The sequence below is a fragment of the Diabrotica undecimpunctata genome, chromosome 7, assembly GCF_040954645.1.
Source record: "Diabrotica undecimpunctata isolate CICGRU chromosome 7, icDiaUnde3, whole genome shotgun sequence".
Taxonomy (NCBI): domain Eukaryota; kingdom Metazoa; phylum Arthropoda; class Insecta; order Coleoptera; family Chrysomelidae; genus Diabrotica; species Diabrotica undecimpunctata.
In genome coordinates, this window is record NC_092809.1 from 13,628,462 (window position 1) to 13,648,667 (window position 20,206).

Consider the following 20,206-nt stretch of genomic DNA (forward strand, 5'->3'; position numbering starts at 1 on the left):
TGCAGATCCACGGTAATGTTCAATACACAATACCGATGGGTTCCGCTTGGTTAAGGACAGAGTATGATCTTCAATACGGAAATCTCTCTGTCCAGGTTGGCTCGCAGGTTCACTACACCGGCGAGTCAGGGAGCCTAGAGCGCTAGCTACAGGACTGTCTAATTCCGCTATTCACACGCCTTAAATAGCCGTTGCGAATCCCACTTCGCCGTTACGTTGTAGAAGTGGATGTGTAAATATTGACACTCCCACGGTTCGAACTGTTAAACGATCAGAACATCGTTACATGCTATTTAATTTTATTCGGAGTTTCTATTTCAAGAAGCACGAATCGATTTTCAATTCAGGGTGGAAAAAATAACGTTTACATAGTTACACAATTCGGTCTCCATGTAGTACTTTGCGTCATATATTTGCACGTTTTAAAGAAACGGGAGTTTCCACTTAGACATTCTTTAACAGCTCTTCAGATAGCAAAACTACTCATCAAGATGACCATTTTTCCGCACTAAGAAATTGTCATTCAACTACTGTACAAGCAATCAGTAAAAGATACTGCTGTCGAGCACGATTCAATGCTGCTAACCTATAAAGGACTTACATTTTCTAGGACACATCGACTAGGCAGATTACAATTGGTTATAGAGCATCAAAAATGGAATACAATTCTTTCACAACAAAGATCTTTTTAGAAAAAAGATATGTTTATCTATTTTATTCTAGGTACAATAAGAAACACATTTAACAATTACTTCGTTTATTAACATTTACACATCTTGAAATAAATAATATACTTTATAAACATTAACAAAATAGGAAACAATAAAATGTTTTGAATTTGATACTTTTATGAATAAAGACATTGTTTTCATTACTGGGAATGTTATTACTGGTCATTATAATAAAAATAATCATAACAATATAAAAAAAACTGCAACAAAGAATATATACATTTATATGACTGACGTGAGAAAATGACAGTCTTAAAATTGGTTGATACAAGACAGGCAATGCAAACCTATTAATAGAATACAGGAGCATTCTGTATGTTGAAAAAATTCAAATCTCGAAAACTATACAGCTGATTTCAACCAAACTCGACACACATGTTAATACCACGCAAAAAATTATATGAAATAAATTTAAACCGCATGAGTCAACCCTTGGGACCTATAAAAATTATATACATTAGAAGAACTTAAGGACTATAACTATATTCAAGGAAATTATGAATTGTATGGGACTGTGTGGGACGGGCCCCAGTACTGGTGACAGTATATTAACAAAGTTAGATGACCAGCAGTATTATAAATACTGATTGGTAGTTAGATTATGTTATCATTTACCTATATATAATTTGTACAATTTGTGTTTTGCTGTGAAGTTTTATGTTACATACTAAATCTTCTTCCATTAAACACCTGGATCAGAAATAGCCTTTGTCTTATCGCAGGTAAACGAAACAGTGATTGCAAACCTCATACCTTCTTGTACTCTCTCGACAAAGTGAGGATTTTCTGACCCCGAAGTAAACATAGATACCCTACCCTTACGCGGTTCAACCGTTACATTTTTAGTAGGTTTTGCAATGTTGTCCTGGAAAATAAATCTACCTCCTTTGAAGTCTTTCTCATAATCATTTAAGTAGAGTAGTGATGTATAATGGAATGATTCGTAAGTCCTCTAAAACAAAAAAAAAGTATGTTCAAACAATTCAAATCCATAAATAAGTAAAAAACGGTAGGAAAATTATTTTTTCATATTTGAAGTTAAAGAAGAATTGATAATTGGTCAACTGTGACCAGATTTCAATTGTATAAAGAAGCTTTGGTGTTTAATAATAATAATAAAATATATCATTTACCTTGTCAATATGTTCATGCCAGTACTCGTCATGTCTAGTTTTTGGGTCAACATTGGTAAGTCTAGAGAAAAAGGTCGGATAGGTTAAATGTAAACTATCGGCTTGAATACCAAAATTCTGAGCAATAGCTTCTTGAATTTTGCTTCTTACTAAATGGTAAATTGTCCTTTCAGATTCTGTTAAAATATTTTTGCTGCCACTTTGTTCATAGATATTTATAAACCTGTCTTTGTAGGATAGGGCTCCTGTATGTAAATCAATTATGGATGCTCCACCTGAAGATCCACCTTGTGCCATTACTAGAAATAAATAAAATTATAAAACAGCATATAATACATAGATTTTTAAACAAATTAATTAATTAAATGACCTCGAAATTCTAAAAAACATTCCTATCTTGATACCAAATATACCACTTCTGTTCATCAGTAGCAGCTTTTGTCTTGATATATTGACAGCTATGTATGACTTGTATTATGTAATCCTATTACCTCTTTCATCTAAAATTGCTTTCTAATCTGCTTCTCACTTAATCTTTTATTAAAATAAAAGGCAGATATCAAGCACAGTTTTTTATTAAACATTGCCCAAGTAATGATTTTGAAGCTACATTGAAGCAACAACAGGAGACAATCTCATGCTATAAAGCCTTGTTTTATATAAACTACATAAGTAAAGATACATTGTTAAAGCAGATTATAAATCGTGGCCTGGAATTGTTTGTTTGTAACGTTTAATATATTACTACCACAGGGATTATCAAAGATGATGCAGAAGTGGACAGATATGTAAGCTCATATCACTTATGCTTCGAATTTAATATTTGCCACAGTTGCTGATGAAACAACAGAAACAAGCAATTCCAAATAACGACATAAATATAATAATTTTTTTATGTTAAAAAAAACTATGACTATGTGTATAACGCATGTATAACTACAATGTATAACTTACTTCTAACAGCTAATCTCAACAAAATGTCTGCCTCTTGTTCAGTAACGATTTTGTCACTCACAAACCTTCCACACTTTTCTGGAATACACGATTTATATTGTTTTATATCTTCTACAAATTCAGGGCCACACTCCACGACTTGGGATCGTCTATTGTAGACAGTACTTTGTTTTGCTAGAATTGTTTCATTGGTACTTTTTGAGAAATACCAAAGATAAACAAGAACACCTATGATCATCACACCTCTGCTCCACACCCTTTGTGCAGGGAATCTAGGTAAAGGTCCATATTTACTGAAAGAATGAAATATTTAATTTTTAGTTTAAAGAACCAGATAAAAGCAATGTTTAATATTGTTAAAAAGCTGTTTATTTAGACATATGTGTCACAATCATTGACAAATAATTTATCCATCTACTTCATAATTTATATTCGTCTACTTAAATTAAGTTTCATGAACATACATACATTAAAACATCATCAGATATTGCATAATATCAAACTAGCAGATGTTTTGCTAATACATGTATTGTATATCATATTATTATGTTTAAGGTGCACACAAAAAAACTTACAAATCTTTTGCCTGGTTTTCTTTGTCTTTCTTATCTGTAGTTTCATCTTTACCTTTTGAACTTTCTTGTGGAGTTGCTTTTACACTATTCTTTTCTTTGTGTCGTTTAGTTACAGTTGTTGATGTCATTTTTTAATACTGGTAAAGTAAAATGTGAATAAAATATATGAGCTGATAAGTACCTAGAATGTCAAGATATAATTGATTTATTGGTTATTATATAAAGTCGATTTGCATACGGTCTTTATTATATAAGAGATCCATCCAAGATAGGGTATAAAAATGTTGTGTTCATTATGAAATAAGTTATCTTGTGCAAAGCAGAAAAACTGTTTTTTAGTAAACAATAAATGTGGTTATGTTTTATTAATTCCGGTTTTAGTTTCTTTATACGAAGTCTTACTGGTTTATTATAATTACCAACAGTTCAAATACTACTCCAGTTTTAATTTATCGTAATATTCATAATAAACAAACCGTTCTTGGTTAACTTTAACGAAAGTTAAATCTGAATATAGCCGCAAATGTCTATATTTATGTCTAATTCTTATCTTTATGTTCTACCAGTTATACCACAGAATACACCATCCCAACGTTGGGATCTTGGGATGGTGTATTCTGTGGTTCTACCAAAACCAAAGTTCTACAAAATGCATTAATAGATTATAGAACCAAAAATAGAACTACATTTGAACTGATTTTTCAGTAGATCTACTGATTTCAACTTCAATTTACTGAAACACTAGGTATATCGATATACTAAAAAATATATAATGATAAAATCATGTTCAAAAAGTGATTATTATATCAGTGTTCAATCATAAATTTTGAAAAAAATCCATTTATTGATATATATCCATTATGCTCAATCTACTGAAGAAATAAAATAGGACCTGGTAACCCTTCTGGTGCCGGATGAGGCACAGTATATTGCTAAAGAATTCTTTTTTGGAATTAACTGTCGCGTGCTTAGACTGCCACCATATCAACCAAGATTTTAATGCTATCGAATTAGTATGGACAGATTGCAAGACTTACTATAATCACCTATATTATACATATATTGGCAGATATGGATATAAAGATGAACATGTTTTAAGTATGTGGAAGGAAGCAATTCAAAAGATTAAAAAGATGTCGCCAGGCAAAAGTGTATAGAACATACTAACAAATTAATTGAACAGTCGTTTATTAGAGAAAAAATATGTGTAATATTGATATCGAACCTGTAGTAATTAACATTGGAGATAACAGTTTAAATTCTGAAGGTGATGAAAATGAAATATGAGAAATCAAAAATATACGTTTAAATCTTGCAACAATATTATTTGAGCTAAATAATGTTTACTTTAAACAATTTTACTGTTACCTATTATATTCATCATCATCAGTGGTGCTACAGCTCTAGTTGAGCCTTGACCTTCCCCAGTTTATTTCGCCAGTCGTTTCTGTTCATCGCCAACCGTTGCCAATTTGCCGCGCCGATTTTCCTTGCGTCCTCGTCCACACCGTCCCTCCATCTCAGTCGTGGTCTGCCTCTACTCCTATTTCCCACTGGGACCGATAATAGAGTTCGTCTGGGTGGGTAATTTTCATTTGCTCTTGACACATGTCCAGCCCATCTAAGCCTACCTATTTTTATGAAGGATATTACATCTCTACCATTTACTATTTTTTTATACTTCTCGTACAATTCGAAATTATATCGCCTTCTCCAAATACCATTCTCACAGAATGCGCCCATTATTCTTCTTAGTATCTTCCTTTCGAAGACGAGCAGAAGATTTGCGTCTGTTTTGGAGATGGTCCATGTTTCTGACCCATATGTCAGCACTGGTAGGATGAGTGTTCTATATATTATTAGTTTGGTTTTCTGGCCTAAATTTCTGTTTTTTAGCTGCTTGCTTAGTCCAAAATAACATTTGTTTGCTAGCAGTACCCTCCGTTTTACTTCTTCAGATGTGTCATTATCGTTTGTTATGAGAGAACCCAAATATGTAAACTTATTTACTACCTCAAAATTATATTGGTCTATACTGAAGTTTTCTTCGGCGTTTCTAGCTCTATCTCTGTTATTTGGAATAGATGCTAACATTTTGGTTTTTTCCTCGTTTATTTTAAGGCCCATATTTTGTGCGGCTTTCAAGAAGGTGGAAGTCATCTCTTTAAGTCCTCGTGTAGTACGTGCGATCAAATCCAGATCGTCAGCGTAAGCCATAATCTGCGTTGATTTATTAAAGATTGTTCCCCTATTGTGTAACTCGGCATCTCTTATAGTCTTTTCTAACGCTATATTAAAGAGAAGGCACGCCAGCGCGTCTCCCTGCCGTAACCCTGCATATGTTTCAAACGCTTGTGACATATCGCCTTGTATTTGCACTCTGCAGATCACTTTACTCATAGTTGTTTTTACGAGCCTTATTAATTTATGGGGGATGTTAAGTTCATTCATGGCTTCGTATAATTTACCTCTTAGGACGCTAGGATACGCTGACTTAAAGTCCACAAAGAGATGGAACGTGTCAATATTAAATTCATTGGTTTTTTCTAAGATTTGACGTAGCACAAAAATCTGGTCAATTGTTGACCTACCTGGCCTAAAACCGCTTTGATACTCACCAAGGATTTCTTCCACGTACGTACTTAAACGGCTGTACAGGGTGTTGGAGAATATTTTGTACATTGTATTCAGAAGAGTTATACCCCTATAATTTTTACATTCCAACAAATCTCCCTTTTTGTGCAGTGGACATATGATTCCAGTGCACCATTCCTCTGGCATTTGTTCTTCTTCCCAGACTTTGACTATTATGTTGTGAATTTGGTGCATAATGCTGTTACCTCCATGTTTGATGAGTTCTGCGGGGATACAATCCACTCCTGGGGACTTGCTATTTTTGAGTCGTGTGATTGCGTCTTTCACTTCAAATATTGAAGGAGGTTCTACGTGAGTGTTATTTCTTGGTTTTTGGGGTGACGCATCATTTTCCACTTCGGTACCAAGTAGTTCTTTGAAGTGCTCAACCCATCTGCTTTGTACTGCGTCAGCGGTACTGACTATATGTCCATTTTTGTCTCTACACGTCGTCAGCCGTGGTTTAAATTCTTTTCTTGTCTTATTTAGGATATTATAGAACTTTCTAGTTTCATTTTGCCCCTTTAATGATTGAAGCTCTTGCATAATCTGGTTTTCGAAGGTCCGCTTTTTCCTTCGATGTATGCGTTTTTCCTCCTTCCTAAGATCTTTGTACATTTGCTCCTTATCCCGTGTTCTCCTTTGTTGCATAAGTTTATATGCATAATTTTTTCTTTTAGTGATATCTTCACATTCATCGTCGAACCAACTGTTGCGTAGAGTGGATTCTTCTGGTCCTAGGACGTTGTTTGCCGCTTCCTTAATTGTTCTTCTACATATATCCCATTGCTCGCTAGCTGTTAAATTCTCATCTGTTGTGCTTTCATGTTCAAGGTAATTTTGATACCTTTCTAGTGCACGGGGCTCTTTCAAGAGTTTTAAATTGTAGCGAGTACTTTTCTTGCCCTTTTCTTTTTTTGCATTTGAGATTCTTGCTCTTATTTTTGCGCCTACTAAGAAGTGGTCTGAATCTATATTAGCTCCACGATAAGTACGTACATCCATTAGATTAGAGAAGTGCCTGGTTTCTATTAGGATGTGATCTATTTGATTTTTGGTTGTGCCATCAGGCGACGTCCATGTTACTTTATGGATTAACCTATGGTTACCTATTATATTAACACACTATAAATATTATTTTATAAATATTTTTTTTTTTAATAAATTGTTTATTTATTTATTCATCACGAATAATATTAAAAGAGTTTATTAAGCTATTTCAAATTAACATAGCTGTAATTCTGCACCAAAATTTTAAAGCAAAACTAACATTTCACATTCTATTTATCTGATAAATATCCGTTAATTTTATAATATAATCCGTGATCGGTGCAGTAGCCACTTGCTGTTGCGTGGAGTAAATTTCCGAATTTTTCGTATGCTTTAAATGATGACGCACGAGTAAAGAACCATGGACTCAACTGTACACATTATTCACCCAGTAGTCACAATCTATTAAATAGAGCTTAATTTTACATAAAAAATATATACTTTTTTGAAGTAAACAAGTAGTTTATTTTGAACAGTTATGAATTATTTACTATAATTTGTCAAAGTTACAGTAGAGCAGTGACATTAAGTAAGTTTTTTAACTATTCAATTACCTATTGTTATTTACGGTGAAGTGCCATACTTTTATGATTTCTTTTAGCATAAAGCTAAGCTCTGTAAACTAAAAACAAATCTGTAGTATTTATTGTATGTCGATGTCATTTTAAACTTTATCCGGACCACACCGTACAATTATAAGTTATTATGTACCTAAAAAAATGTTGCAGCAGCTTTACTTGATTCAAAATGGTCAAAAGAAAACTAACTACATTTGATTCTAAATAAAGTAAGGAAGTAATAAAAGTAAGAAGATTAAGAATAACTTTTGTTTGGTCTTACCGAAGACAACAAAAATGTATTTTTACAAATACAGAATTCTCGCAACATCAACAATTTGTGAGTTTATTTTATATTAAAACTTAAATTTTAAGTCAAATATAAGCAAAGTAACGTTATAGACTTTATAAAAGTTAACTACGTTAGAGTTTTTTTAGAGTTACTGGTTTAAATATCCACTCTATGAATATTTGAACGAAGTTATTCAAGATATATTCCAGTCATAATGACATCGAGAGGCCTTTATGGATTTCTGTATATACTTTTGATTCATTTTTGATTACTCTGAACAAGTCTATTGAGTATCTTCTTTTTTTCCATAATTTCAAATAGTTTGTGTATATCGACCTAGTCGAAGGCTTTTTTAAAATCTCTAAATGTAATATGCGTTTTTATGTTAAATTCTCTTCGTTTTTTGATAATTTGTTTTACAATAAACATATTGTCATTAGTAGACCCGCCTTTTCGAAAACCGTACTTTTCTTTGCTTATACTGAGTTTTCTTAACTCGCTTTTTATTGTTATTTTTTTTATTTATTTAAAATACACTTATATTAAATAAATATTATTTATAAACGGTATTAAATTGTTATTTATACAGTTTTTCCTAACACTCTTATCACTTCGGGATGATTTTTATGTCGCCAGAAGAAATCTGTTCTACCTATTTTGGAATTGTGTTCCTGTATTTTGTCAGATCTTTTTTGTGCTAGGAGTTTTGACATAAAAACATCACACAAAAATTGTCGTCTAAGATACAATAGAAGCTCTGCTGTTTCGATTTCTAAAATATTTGTTGGTGTGCTTTTTAAACATCCAAGACAAAGTCGTATTTTTTATTTTTTCCAATATCTCCAGTTGAGTGAAAAAAATACAAATTTTATAAAAAGTAACCAAGAACTTTTGTTTAAATAGCATAATTAAAAATGTGTCGCACATTTAGAACAAAAATATACACAATGTTCAAGACAAAGAAAAATGTCACGTTTCACATACTTATTTCTTTTGACACTTTTTGTTCTTTCCACGGGGACACACTCCACATCTGTATGCTGTTTGTTGTTTCTTGTTGGGAGGTCCTTGAGTGTCCTTTCCGCTGTCATTTCTTTTTAGTTTCGCACTTATGTTATATTCGCGAGCAACCACAAAGTGAGCGACGCCTGGTGGTAGATTTCAAAAGCATCCACTTCGGGAAAACTTTGAAATTGTCATTAATTTGTATACATATTAGCGACCCGTTTATATTGTAATTAACAATGACTTCGACTTCAAAAAGCTATTGCAGTGTTCCTCAATGTTCATCCTATTATAATTCCCAAAAAAATCCATACATAAGTTTCCGCTGGACGAGAATATAAGAAAAGTTTGGCAATGCATTTTTCAAGATCAAATGACAAAATTATTTGTTTTGCCGAAGTGACCGTCCATCTTTGAAATCTTGAGCGCCCCCTGTCGGAATTCATCATCAATCAGCCAATCGCGTCCACTTCTGGACATACACGTTTCCCGCTACACGTTTTATATCATCGGTCGATCTAGCCGGTGGTCGTCGTCGGCTTCTTTTATAGTTTCTGGGCCTCCATTCACATCTTGTGTTCTGGCTAAGTGCCCAGTTCCACTTAAGCGTCATGGTTCTTTCGATGACGTCTTGAACTCCTGATCTTTGCCTGATTTGTTGGTTTGTTATGTGGTCTTGAAGGCTCACGTTCAGCATTGCACGTTCCATGGCTCGTTGTGTAACTCTGAGTTTATTCGCAGAGTTTTGCGTGAGTGTTAAAGTCTCTGCTTCATAAGTTTGTACGGGCAAAACACATTGGTTATAAACCTTTCGCTTGCGACACATGGGAATTTAACTTTTTAGAATATGGCTTAATTTGCCAAATGCTGCCCATTTCGTCTCTGCTTATTTTGATCTCGTGTCCCAGATATTTGTAAGTGTCTGTTGTATGGTATTATTGTCGGAATTGGCTATCGCGAATAACGCAGAAATTTCGTCAACCATGGCCACGCCATCTTTTGTGTTATTATAAAAGTCCATAATCTCAGGTTTATTTGATTTGTGGTCAAACTCTGTATCATGATGAAGTGAAGAAGCTACTAACACTATTTTATTTTTCTTCGGGATAAAGGATACCAAAGAAATGCCTTTTTTAAATCCAAAAATTGCGTGGCTTTCAGCTCTGTTTTTGGATTTCAAAAATATTGTCGGTCTTTCCCTCTTGTTTTTACGAATAGTTTTAACAGATGTTAATCGATGTTTACTAAGCAAATGTTCCATTAGCGGTGTGCTGGTAATCCAGTTGTCGAATGTAATGCTGCGGTTCGTACCACGTATTTGATTTACAAGCCTGTTTACTACATCGAACGGTCGATTACTGAATTGAAAAGGTCCTTCAGGTTGTGAACCAACATATATCTCTAAATTTAAAATGTAGAATGTTTTGGCATGCACTAAGGTAAATATTTTAAAGCCATATTTGCACGACTTATTGGGGATATATTGCCGAAAGGAACAGCGTCCTCGAAAAGATTGTAATTTTTCGTCGATCGTCAAGTATCGACTAGGAATAAAATATTGTTGACAATTGGATACAAATCGATCAAAAACAGCTCCTATAGCTGCCAGGTTCTTCTCTATTTTAGATATTATCGAATAGTAGGCACTTTAAAAGTAATATAAATCTTTGCAGGGACATTGTTAGCCTGAGAATGTCTATTCCTGTTCCATCTGTAGCTCAAAGATTCTCCAGATTTAACCTATTTGCTTTATAAACTCCTAAACTCCTTTATAAGATAGATATAATAAACCGAAAACTGCACGAATTTCTTCTGCACCCGTAAGCTTGGTGATATACTTATGTTGGTCATTATAATTCTGAGCGACTAAACTGATTTTTTTATTAGTGCATTGGACAATATCTTCTACAATAATATTATCCATGAATAATTCCCAGCAAGAAATGGGCACCTTGCAATGTTTTACATTATTTCGAACACTGTGAATTAGAGTAATTAAACGTTCTTGTTGTGTTCTAATCGATTTATTCGGACAGTTTTTTGTCCATTTTGTTTTCCCATCCCGTCTGATAAAAAACTTAGATTGTCTTACTCTATCATCTTCAAACGCATTGTTGTCTTGAGAAGATTCTTCCGACGATGATTGACTTTCCTGATTAGAAGTTCCAGGCTGACAATTTTCCACTGCTTGAAGTTCGTTTTCTAAAACATCCTCACTGGGACGAAAGTTAACCTACTGACTTTAATTTTTCAAGAGGGCTTCTTGTTCTTTCTCCCAACTACACATATTTCTATATGTTTGAAATTAATAATATCTAATTAATTTTCAATATCACTACCAATTCAATTATATTTCTGTTAAAAAATCAAAATAAATTGTGATAGTACGAGTACAAGAACTTAGCTGTTAAAAATGAATGTTGTGGGGTAAAAATGACCAAAAACTAAATAATACTGAACTTCAACTGTGTGGTGGGGTCAAAATCACCTACAAGTCCAAAGACCGCGACACCTCTCATTCAAATCTTATTTATATATTGAAATTTATGATGCAATACAAGGTCTGTTATATTATGGGAAGGTACTTGTGCCACCAGAAGACTCTGGCGATGTTGACACTATTTTAACAAGCGCTAATGAACGACGTGGGTGATTTTCACCCCACAACACAGTTGCCTGGTTAATATATTGGGAATTGAGAACTAACCACATTTCTAGGGTTTGAACTCTTTTACTAAGTCGAGTTCCAAGTCGGAAGACCTTTCTAAATACTTTTTTTTAATAATAATATAAAACTTGTATTTTGGACGCCAATAAAATAATCCCAATTTTTTAATCACAGTATCCTTATCTATACTATTTTTCTTTTCAAAGTATTTATAATTACAGTTCAATTTTCTTAATTTCTTGCACGCTATATTATTATAGGGTACCTACGGGGAAAATAAAACCACCCTCACCCTTCTAACCTGCTGCACGACACAAACAAGTTACAATAGTTTAAGAAAAGCAAAGTTAAAATCAAGTATGTGGGTGCAACAACTTAATGATTCATCAACCCTAAGCATCGACTGTATTTGTTTGTATCAAACAGTCCATCCAAGCAGAACATTATTTTTGGGTTACACCTGCCTGTAAACGCACTAGCAAAATTAAAGATACCCGATAGTTAAAAGCAGCAATAAAGAATACAGTGACATGGAAATAACTACCCTCCGAAGAAAAATTTTACAAAGTCGGAAATAATCAATATTTGGAAGGACGGCGCAAAGGTTGAATTTTCTCTATTCTAGTGCAATAAGAGAGTATCGAACATACAGTAAAACGTGTAGTAGCTGTTGAAATGTTTGTTAACAACGTAAGCAAAAATGTAGATACGGTGTTTGTATGTTTTAGTTAGCTTGTGTTATTTGGTAAGATTTTATATTATTTATTTATATAAAAATTGAACTATATGTTTATTTTGATTCCATATTTAATTAAACATATACATATTATTAGAGACTACCTACATTTTTAGCACAGAAGTACAATTTCTTTACAACACGCCCTGAAATCTTCACAAAAAACAGAAATTTTTCGATTATCTCCTCGTACCCTTAATTGTATACAGGATGCCACAAAAAGATTCGTCATAAATTATATCACGGTTTTTAGTGATGAAAATAAGTCGATTTAAAGTTACAACATAAATCCGAATTTTTTAATATTGCTTCAAATCGGTTTAAAACTTTTTTATGCAAAATTATATTATGTATTATATTCTATCCTCTTGAGCTTGATAGCACAGCAACTCATTATAAATTCAAAAATATGTCCCACACAGTAGAGGGTCGTTCAAAAAATTAAAGCGACTCGTAAGCATTTTTTCATTAGAAATATGTCTTTATTCGCTATCTTTCGTTGTATCCTCCCTGTGTTATGAGATTCAAGTAGCTGATACAATAGGTTCGAGAGTTAATATAAAACGAAAACAAAGAATTTGCAAAAAATTACAAAATGAGATAGGTACGCTAAAATAAAATCGGTTAATAAACAAAAAATTTATTGCAAAATGACCAAACAAAATCGCTGTTTTTAAATATTGTTAATAACTTTTTTAATATTACATTGCTTTGGAATAAATCAACAAAATTCTATGTTGTCATCATCATCATCACCCCATCACTGGCTCGACAACCCTTTTTGGGTCTTGGCCTGTTCCAGGATTCTTCTCCATTCTGATCTGTTTCGTGCTTTTTTTCTCCAGTTTTTTATTTTTAAGGTTGTTATATCATTTTCTATTTGTTCTAAGTATCTCAGCTTCGGTCTTCCTCTTGTTCTTTTTCCTACTGGCATCTGTTTGAATATTTTGTTTGGTATTTCGCCTTCTTCCATTCTTTCTACATGTCCTATCCAACACAGCCATCCTAATTTAATGAATGTTATAATATCCGGATCCTGGTATATTTTGTATAGTTCAGAGTTGTATCTTCTTCGCCATATTCCGTTTTCTTTTGTGCCCTTATATATGTGTCGCAAGATTTTTCTTTCGAAGGTGGCTAACAACGTTTCCTCTCTTTTAGTGAGTGTCCAGGTTTCTGAGCCGTATGTGAGTACCGGTCTTATTAGGGTTATATATTGCTTTCACCTTATCTTTAGAGAGCTCATCATTTGGAAGTAAGAGCATTGTTATATTATTGAAAACAGGGCACAGTTCTCTCCGATTAGTAATAATGACACGTCGAGAAGTTTTTCGGCCACGGGTTCTTGGACCACCGCGTTTGTAAATATGTTACTTTTGTAAATATGTTTTCTGAGTGATAGACCTTATATTCTGGTTCTGCTAAATTTTGTATAAATTTAATTGACACCACTTTGGAAAATGGAATTTTTTTGAAAAAACAGATTTCATAGTCTTTAAAATCGTGATCTTTTAATTGCAAAATAATATAAGGTTGTCTTTTATTCACAGACTTCAAATTGCGTATAAATGAAAGTGGTGAATAAAATTCCACTTTTTCCGTAAATATTTCAATGTTACTATGCACATTATCCACTTCTTGAATTGCTCCATGACCTGGTATAGAAAACTTCATTGTAAGACTTTCTAATTCCGGATACTGTCTCAGTGCTTCCATAACAGAAAATGAAATAAATGAGTTACGATTCTGAGATATACAGGAATCACTCCATGTGACTAGATTAGTGATATTATTATCTTCCAAAACTCTATCCAATCTATTCAAAATTTTATAAAAAGCACTAGCCAGCACGTTGCCGGTCCTTCCTTGTTTTCTTCTGTCCATATGGCACAATAAACAGTTTTTGTTACAGAGTAAAAGAAATTGACAACTTCCGATCTTGGACACGTTATTACATTCTGTAAATCAAAACTAAGAACAGGTGTTCCGTTTTCCCTATCAGTATTTCTTTCTAGCCTCATACTATTTTTTATTTCAATGTGTTCTTCAAACTTCCGGTGTTCCTCTTCTGTCAAAAGTTTGTCACGACTTTTAAGTTTGTAGTCTTCACATTTTATACAACGGGTTTTTTAGGTATATGAAAACCATAATTGAACTCATTGTTGAACACAAATCGGTAATAGGATAATTTAACTGGATCTTTTCCTAGTTCTTCACACCACTTCAAGTACAAGTCGTATAATTTTGCTACACTTAAACTGGCTTCCAAATACTTCCGTTTAGTCGTTTGTCGGCAATAATGAGATTCAATTATAGGAAATAAGTTAATATGAGTTTTAACGTCTTCCTTTTTTTTGTAGCATACCTCAAATATATGTATTTTTCGTTTTAAGACAAACTCCAGTATGTATTTAAACCTCATGTGCCTCTTCCTCGGAAATTTGCTTTCCACAATTGAATTTACAATTATTTAAACAATTTTTTTATAAGTAATATGTGCGTTTCCTTTCTCGAACCTCTTTACCCCTGGCATTAATATATGATTTCCCTGCTTGGCACATAATTTTCCTCTCATTTACTTTCCATTTTAATGAATTTGTTTTTCGTTTTCTTGTCTTCTTTAAGCCATTGTTGGGAAGCGACGAATTGATGGTTCCATCTGCATCTCTGTAATAATAAAGGTTAGGTTAGGAAGGTCTATTTCTAAATTAAAATAAATGTAATTTTACGTGGTTATCCTGTTATCTCCACTATTTCCCATTATATTTAGATTATTTGAAAGTATTAAATACTTTTTTAGAAGACAAAATTTTAGAAGTAAATTAATATTCGTGTCTATTACCGTATCGGAGGTTTAACGGTTCAATTAAATTAATGTGATTATAATTACATCATGTATTAAAAATGATGTAAAGTAATGTGATCACACAATGGCTGTAGATAGAACTTTTTAAAATTATTTATTTGAAATTCAGTAGATACAACTAGCAGCAAAACTGCATAAGATAGAACTTTGTAACATTGTTATTCTAGCTATCGTCGAGTAGATGGTGCTGATATCTTCATACTTATTGCAAAACTATAATAATTATAATTATTATATTCTACCAATAACTCATTTTGGATAAAAATAGCAGATACAACTTTGTTATTCCAACATGACGATTTATTAAAATTTGTTTAAATGTATTTGAACTTGACGGTCTTATCGTGTTTGAATTTTGTGCAAAACATTATCCAGATCGGTTGAATATCTTTTGCAAAATTTAAGTAATTTGTTTATAAGATTTTTTTTTAAATGAGCTAATTCTAAGGCTGGTCCAGATAATTTGACTGAATGGATCTTAATAACCCGGGCCTATTTTCTTCGTTAAGATGTAAACGCAAAAAAAATCTTTAAAAAGTGCGCATTTTAATGCACATATTGTTGTAAAAAAAATGCAAGACTATGCTTCAAATATGCAAATAATGTTTAAAATATGCAGATGCTGCAAATTGTTTGTTTTAATATTTGAACCATATTTAGCATATTTAAAACACTAAAACTACTTTTTGAGGACTTAAAATTTTATTTATTTATTATAAAGAATCAATTACCACAACAAAAAACTTAAAATCTAAAATATTATCCACTTACTTATTACCGACTACAACTCTTTCATATAGTTTGCATATACATACCGACCCACGGATACAGAACTTACTCAGGACAATATGCTTATTGACAAACTTAGAGATCATCCCTTGAAAATCTCATTGTTGTTGGAGATTTCAATTTTCCAGAGATTATCTGGCCTATTAAAATATGTTTAAAAACTTCATCATGAACTCAAATTTATTACAACTGATAACTGAACCTATAAGATTTAGAGCCAACAATGCCAAAACAAAATGATAGTCGTTTAAAAAAAAATAACAACAATGTGGACAATTTGTTTTTAATGGACGGGTCATTGAGCGGGTTTCTCAGTACAAATATCTTGGAACTATTATTGTCAACGAGACTAACCACCATTCAGAAGACATTCGTTCATGCATTGAACAAGCACAAGCTGCGTTCGTCAAAATGAAAACACTGTTTACAGCACCACATCTTTTTATGACTCTGAATTAGAATGCTTAGGTGTTATTTATTTTTCATACTCCTATAAGATGTGTAAATTTGTCTGCTAAATAAGAAACTCGTTCAAAAGATACAGGCCTTTGAAATGTGGAACTACAAACGCGTTCTCAGTGCTGAAAAGACTGAATATTAAACCTGAAATTATATTTACTATAAATAAACAAAACTTGAGTTTTTGGCCACGTCTCTAGAGACATAGGATATGAGTTTTTACAGCTTCTAGCAAGGAAAGATCGTTGGACAAAGACGCCTGTGACATAGGAGAATTTCTTGGCTGCGAAACCTTTCTGAATGGTTCGAAATGACAAGGAGATGCTGAATGCAAGAAGAAAGTAGACATATAATTGTCAATTGTAGCATTTCTCGGAAGACGATTCCTTGAATAATCCCACCAAAATATCCAGATCTTTGTCATTTTGATTAGTTTAATATTTCGCTTGGTATTTAGCCTGTACCAGAAGATTTATTGGTTTGGTTCTTTAAATGTCTAATATTTGAATATTTTAAATATCGAAAGTATAAATTATAAAATAATTTTCTCTTTTTACAGATTTTTAATTTTAATTTCATGGTGTAAAACAAAGACTTAGACCTACAATGAATAGGTATACAATTCTTCATCAACTAGGTGATGGCACCTACGGTTCGGTTGTTTTGGGACAGAGGAAAGATACAGGCGAGAAGGTAGCGATTAAAAGAATGAAGAGAAAATATTACTCGTGGGATGAAGCTATGAACCTTAGAGAAGTTAAAGTAAGTCTCATTCCATTTTGATTTATATAAACGAAAATTTTTTAAATAATGTAATATTTGTACATTAAATTATTTTTTAATAGTTTAACAGTGCATATATAGAATTTTTCATATAAAAATGATTGCACGTCATTCAAGATTTACGACGTCAGAACCCAACAGCGTTGCCAAAACATCAGAGTAGTTATTAAGTGAGGAATTTTTAAAATGTCAACTATTTGTCAAACTATTATATTAACGGTAAATACACCTAGTTTTAAGACTACTGCAATACACTAAAATACATAAGAAAACATTTTAATACAAAATTATATATTCTTAATTTTAAACTTACCACTTTTAGAGCATTAATAGTAAAAACGTCCCGCCATTATTTCTTGTTCAAAATATAATAGCTTGTCAGCTTTCTACAGACTATTTAGGTGGTTTGGCATAGTACAATCACAATACACAACAATAATTAGTTTTAAAAGCTATTAATCTAAATTTAATATGTATTTATAAATACAATTGATTAACATATAATATAATATTATCAAATTGTGTAAGAAATCAATACATAAACAAAATTCTTACTATAAAAAAAGCTGCAACACTTTAAACAATTTTGCCACACGCTGAACTGTCATTGAAATTTGAAGTATTTCCATATCAGTTGCGTACAATTGTCTAATCTATTTAATTAAAATTATTATTTTGTGGAATATTAGACTTAAAGAGTTATTTCATAAAATTTATATGATTAATAATAACAAATGTTTTTGGTTATTAATCAATATAATTCTAAAATTCCCAATATAATGATCATTACATTTTTCTGATATTATACCATGTTGACGCCTATGAAAGATCGAGCAGTTCCGTATGGGTTTCGTATTATTAGCTGTGTTAGCAAAATTTGAACTCTAAGGTTGACGTTCTGGAAATTTTAAATATAAAGGACGTATATAGTGAAGTGAAGGAAGTACATAAACGAATGTTGAAAGTGTATAAAAAGTCTTAGTGAAAGAAAAATTCGTGATAAAGATCTGGTTTGTAGAAAAAAAAATCCTTTTTCATCAGGATAATGCATTGTGTCATTTGAGCATTTTGATAATGGCTAAAATCCATATATTAAAGTTCTAATTGTTGGGGCATCCACCTTATTTACCACAATTTTCCCCTAGCCACTTTGGGACCTAGAGATCTGTTTCAGTACCTAAAAAATTCATTGGTTGAAATCGTTTTTATCAAATGTTGAGGTCATAATAGCTGTGAAAGAGTGTTTTACATCCCTTTCAGATTCTCACTTCATCAACGTAATATGATTTGATTTAATTATATGTTTTAATAACTATTTTACATCTATCTTCAATTTTTACTACTCTCTGTAAAATTGGCATTTTCACATTGTTTTCAAGTTTAAGGAAATAAATACTCTTATCTTTAATTGCCTGTTAGAGGCACAAAACTCTTAAAATCACAAATTTCTTGAGTCATTTATCTAAATTATGGCCTTTCACAAGATCACTGCCTACACAATACAAAGCTTGAATTTATGGGACACGTCCATTACTTCGAAGTGCCTTGGAATAGATCATGGACGACCGAGGACCGAGTAAGGGTTTTTAGTCCCTATGAACGACAGTAGAAAAAGAGAAGTCGGGATGGTAACATCTACGCATTTAAAACGACCGCTGATCACAATGGTACCATTTCGCGCCCATTCCGTCCTGCTGCCAGCGTCGCGACGTTAGCCACCAAATTGAGATGCTACCCTAGCTACAAATAATTTATTTTTCGACTAATACTAAATGCTTTTTTTTGTACAAGATAACATTTATGATTTACGTCAGTTATTTCTTTTATTTAAATTTATCCCTCTTATGTTCAATCAATTGCTAATTTCATTCACAATCACATATTGTATTTTTTCGTTATTATTCTAACTATTAAACCAGCAAACCTCGATATGTTTAAGATAAACAATTATTATTATCCAGATTTAACCATACGCCTAACACTCTCTCTACCGCCTACCGCCACCAACCCGTAGCCAAAACAGTGTTACCCATAGCTGCGCGAAACCCGTTGCGCGTACGGTTCCAACCGCCACGGCTGCTCATCGGCTCCAACATCAGTGAGCATGACGTCACTCGAGCACCTGAGCAGGTGCAAACATCAAAGGACGCCGCTTTTTCCCACGCCCCAAGCGACCCATCAAAGGACGCCGACAAACATCAAAGGACGCCGACAAACATCAAAGGACGCCGCTTTTTCCCACGCCCAAGCAGGTGCAGACATCAAAGGATGCCGACAAACATCAAAGGACGCCGCTTTTTCCCACGCCCAAGCGACCCATACTCTACTATTTGATACATAAATAGCGACGCTATTTTCATGTATCGACGACACTTCGAGTACCCCAGTCCCCCAGCCCCTCTCGCCCCCTCGCCCTAACACCCCCACCCCGTAGCCAAAACAGTATTACCCATAGCTGCTCGAAACCCGTTGCGCGTACGGTTCCAACCGCCACGGCTGCTCATCGGCTCCAACGTCAGTGAGCATGACGTCACTCGAGTACCTGAGCAGGTGCAAACATCAAAGAACGCCGGCAAACATCAAAGGACGCCGCTTTTTCCCATGCCCAAGCGACCCATACTCTACTCTATTAAGGATTGAGTTCTGGTGGGACTGTTTCCATGTTATCGAGTCCTAGGTGACTAGATACGTCGGTGTATCTCCCAAAAATTTTCGTACGCAGCAGGACGTCGAGAGTAGCACAGCTTTCTGCATGGTCTTATATAAATGTTCATTTAGATCCAGCTTCTTTGTCGCCTGTAAGCTGTCAATTCTCCATTGTCTCCTTATTTGTATTTCCAGATCTCTGTACTTAGCGATCTTTTTCATTGTATTTAACACGCAAATTATTGTTGTTAGGTATCGCCACATCAATTAGTGTTGTTTGTCTTGTTAGTTTATTAACTATCACGAGATCTGATCTATTATGTACCAC

The 20,206-nt window shown here is 33.3% G+C and overlaps 2 protein-coding genes across 8 annotated transcripts in view; one reads left to right on the plus strand and one right to left on the minus strand.

The window, feature by feature from the left end:
• Positions 1-740: 740 nt before the first annotated feature.
• On the minus strand, positions 741-3,908 carry LOC140444991 (2-oxoglutarate and iron-dependent oxygenase domain-containing protein 3-like). The gene is made up of 5 exons (XM_072536756.1): positions 3,632-3,908; positions 3,394-3,574; positions 2,819-3,111; positions 1,865-2,163; positions 741-1,683 (listed from the first exon to the last, which is right to left on the minus strand). The coding sequence occupies exons 2-5, from the start codon at positions 3,519-3,521 to the stop codon at positions 1,414-1,416; spliced, it is 990 nt and encodes a 329-aa protein (XP_072392857.1). The 5' UTR covers positions 3,522-3,574; positions 3,632-3,908; the 3' UTR covers positions 741-1,413.
• A 3,419-nt stretch (positions 3,909-7,327) lies between these two features.
• Positions 7,328-20,206, plus strand: part of LOC140444990 (serine/threonine-protein kinase dyf-5-like) — a 43,238-nt gene continuing 30,359 nt past the window's right edge. For 3 of the 7 annotated variants that reach the window (XM_072536754.1, XM_072536749.1, XM_072536755.1), the window contains exons 1-2: positions 11,977-12,344; positions 17,009-17,211. In XM_072536754.1, the coding sequence (XP_072392855.1) occupies positions 17,056-17,211 (156 nt within the window). In that variant the 5' untranslated portion in view covers positions 11,977-12,344; positions 17,009-17,055. Of the gene's footprint in view, positions 7,607-7,684; positions 7,975-11,975; positions 12,345-17,008; positions 17,212-20,206 lie in introns of those variants that run through there. The other 4 variants (XM_072536750.1, XM_072536751.1, XM_072536753.1 and 1 more) reach the window with 4 other exon arrangements.

Coding starts and splice junctions, on each gene's coding strand:
- LOC140444991 (XM_072536756.1), bottom strand. CDS start 3,521: ATGACATCAACAACTGTAACTAAACGACACAAAGAAAAGAATAGTGTA. Junction 3,112..3,393: donor GAAAACCAGGCAAAAGATTT/GTAAGTTTTTTT, acceptor TCATTCTTTCAG/TAAATATGGACCTTTACCTA. Junction 1,684..1,864: donor GGCATGAACATATTGACAAG/GTAAATGATATA, acceptor TTTTTGTTTTAG/AGGACTTACGAATCATTCCA.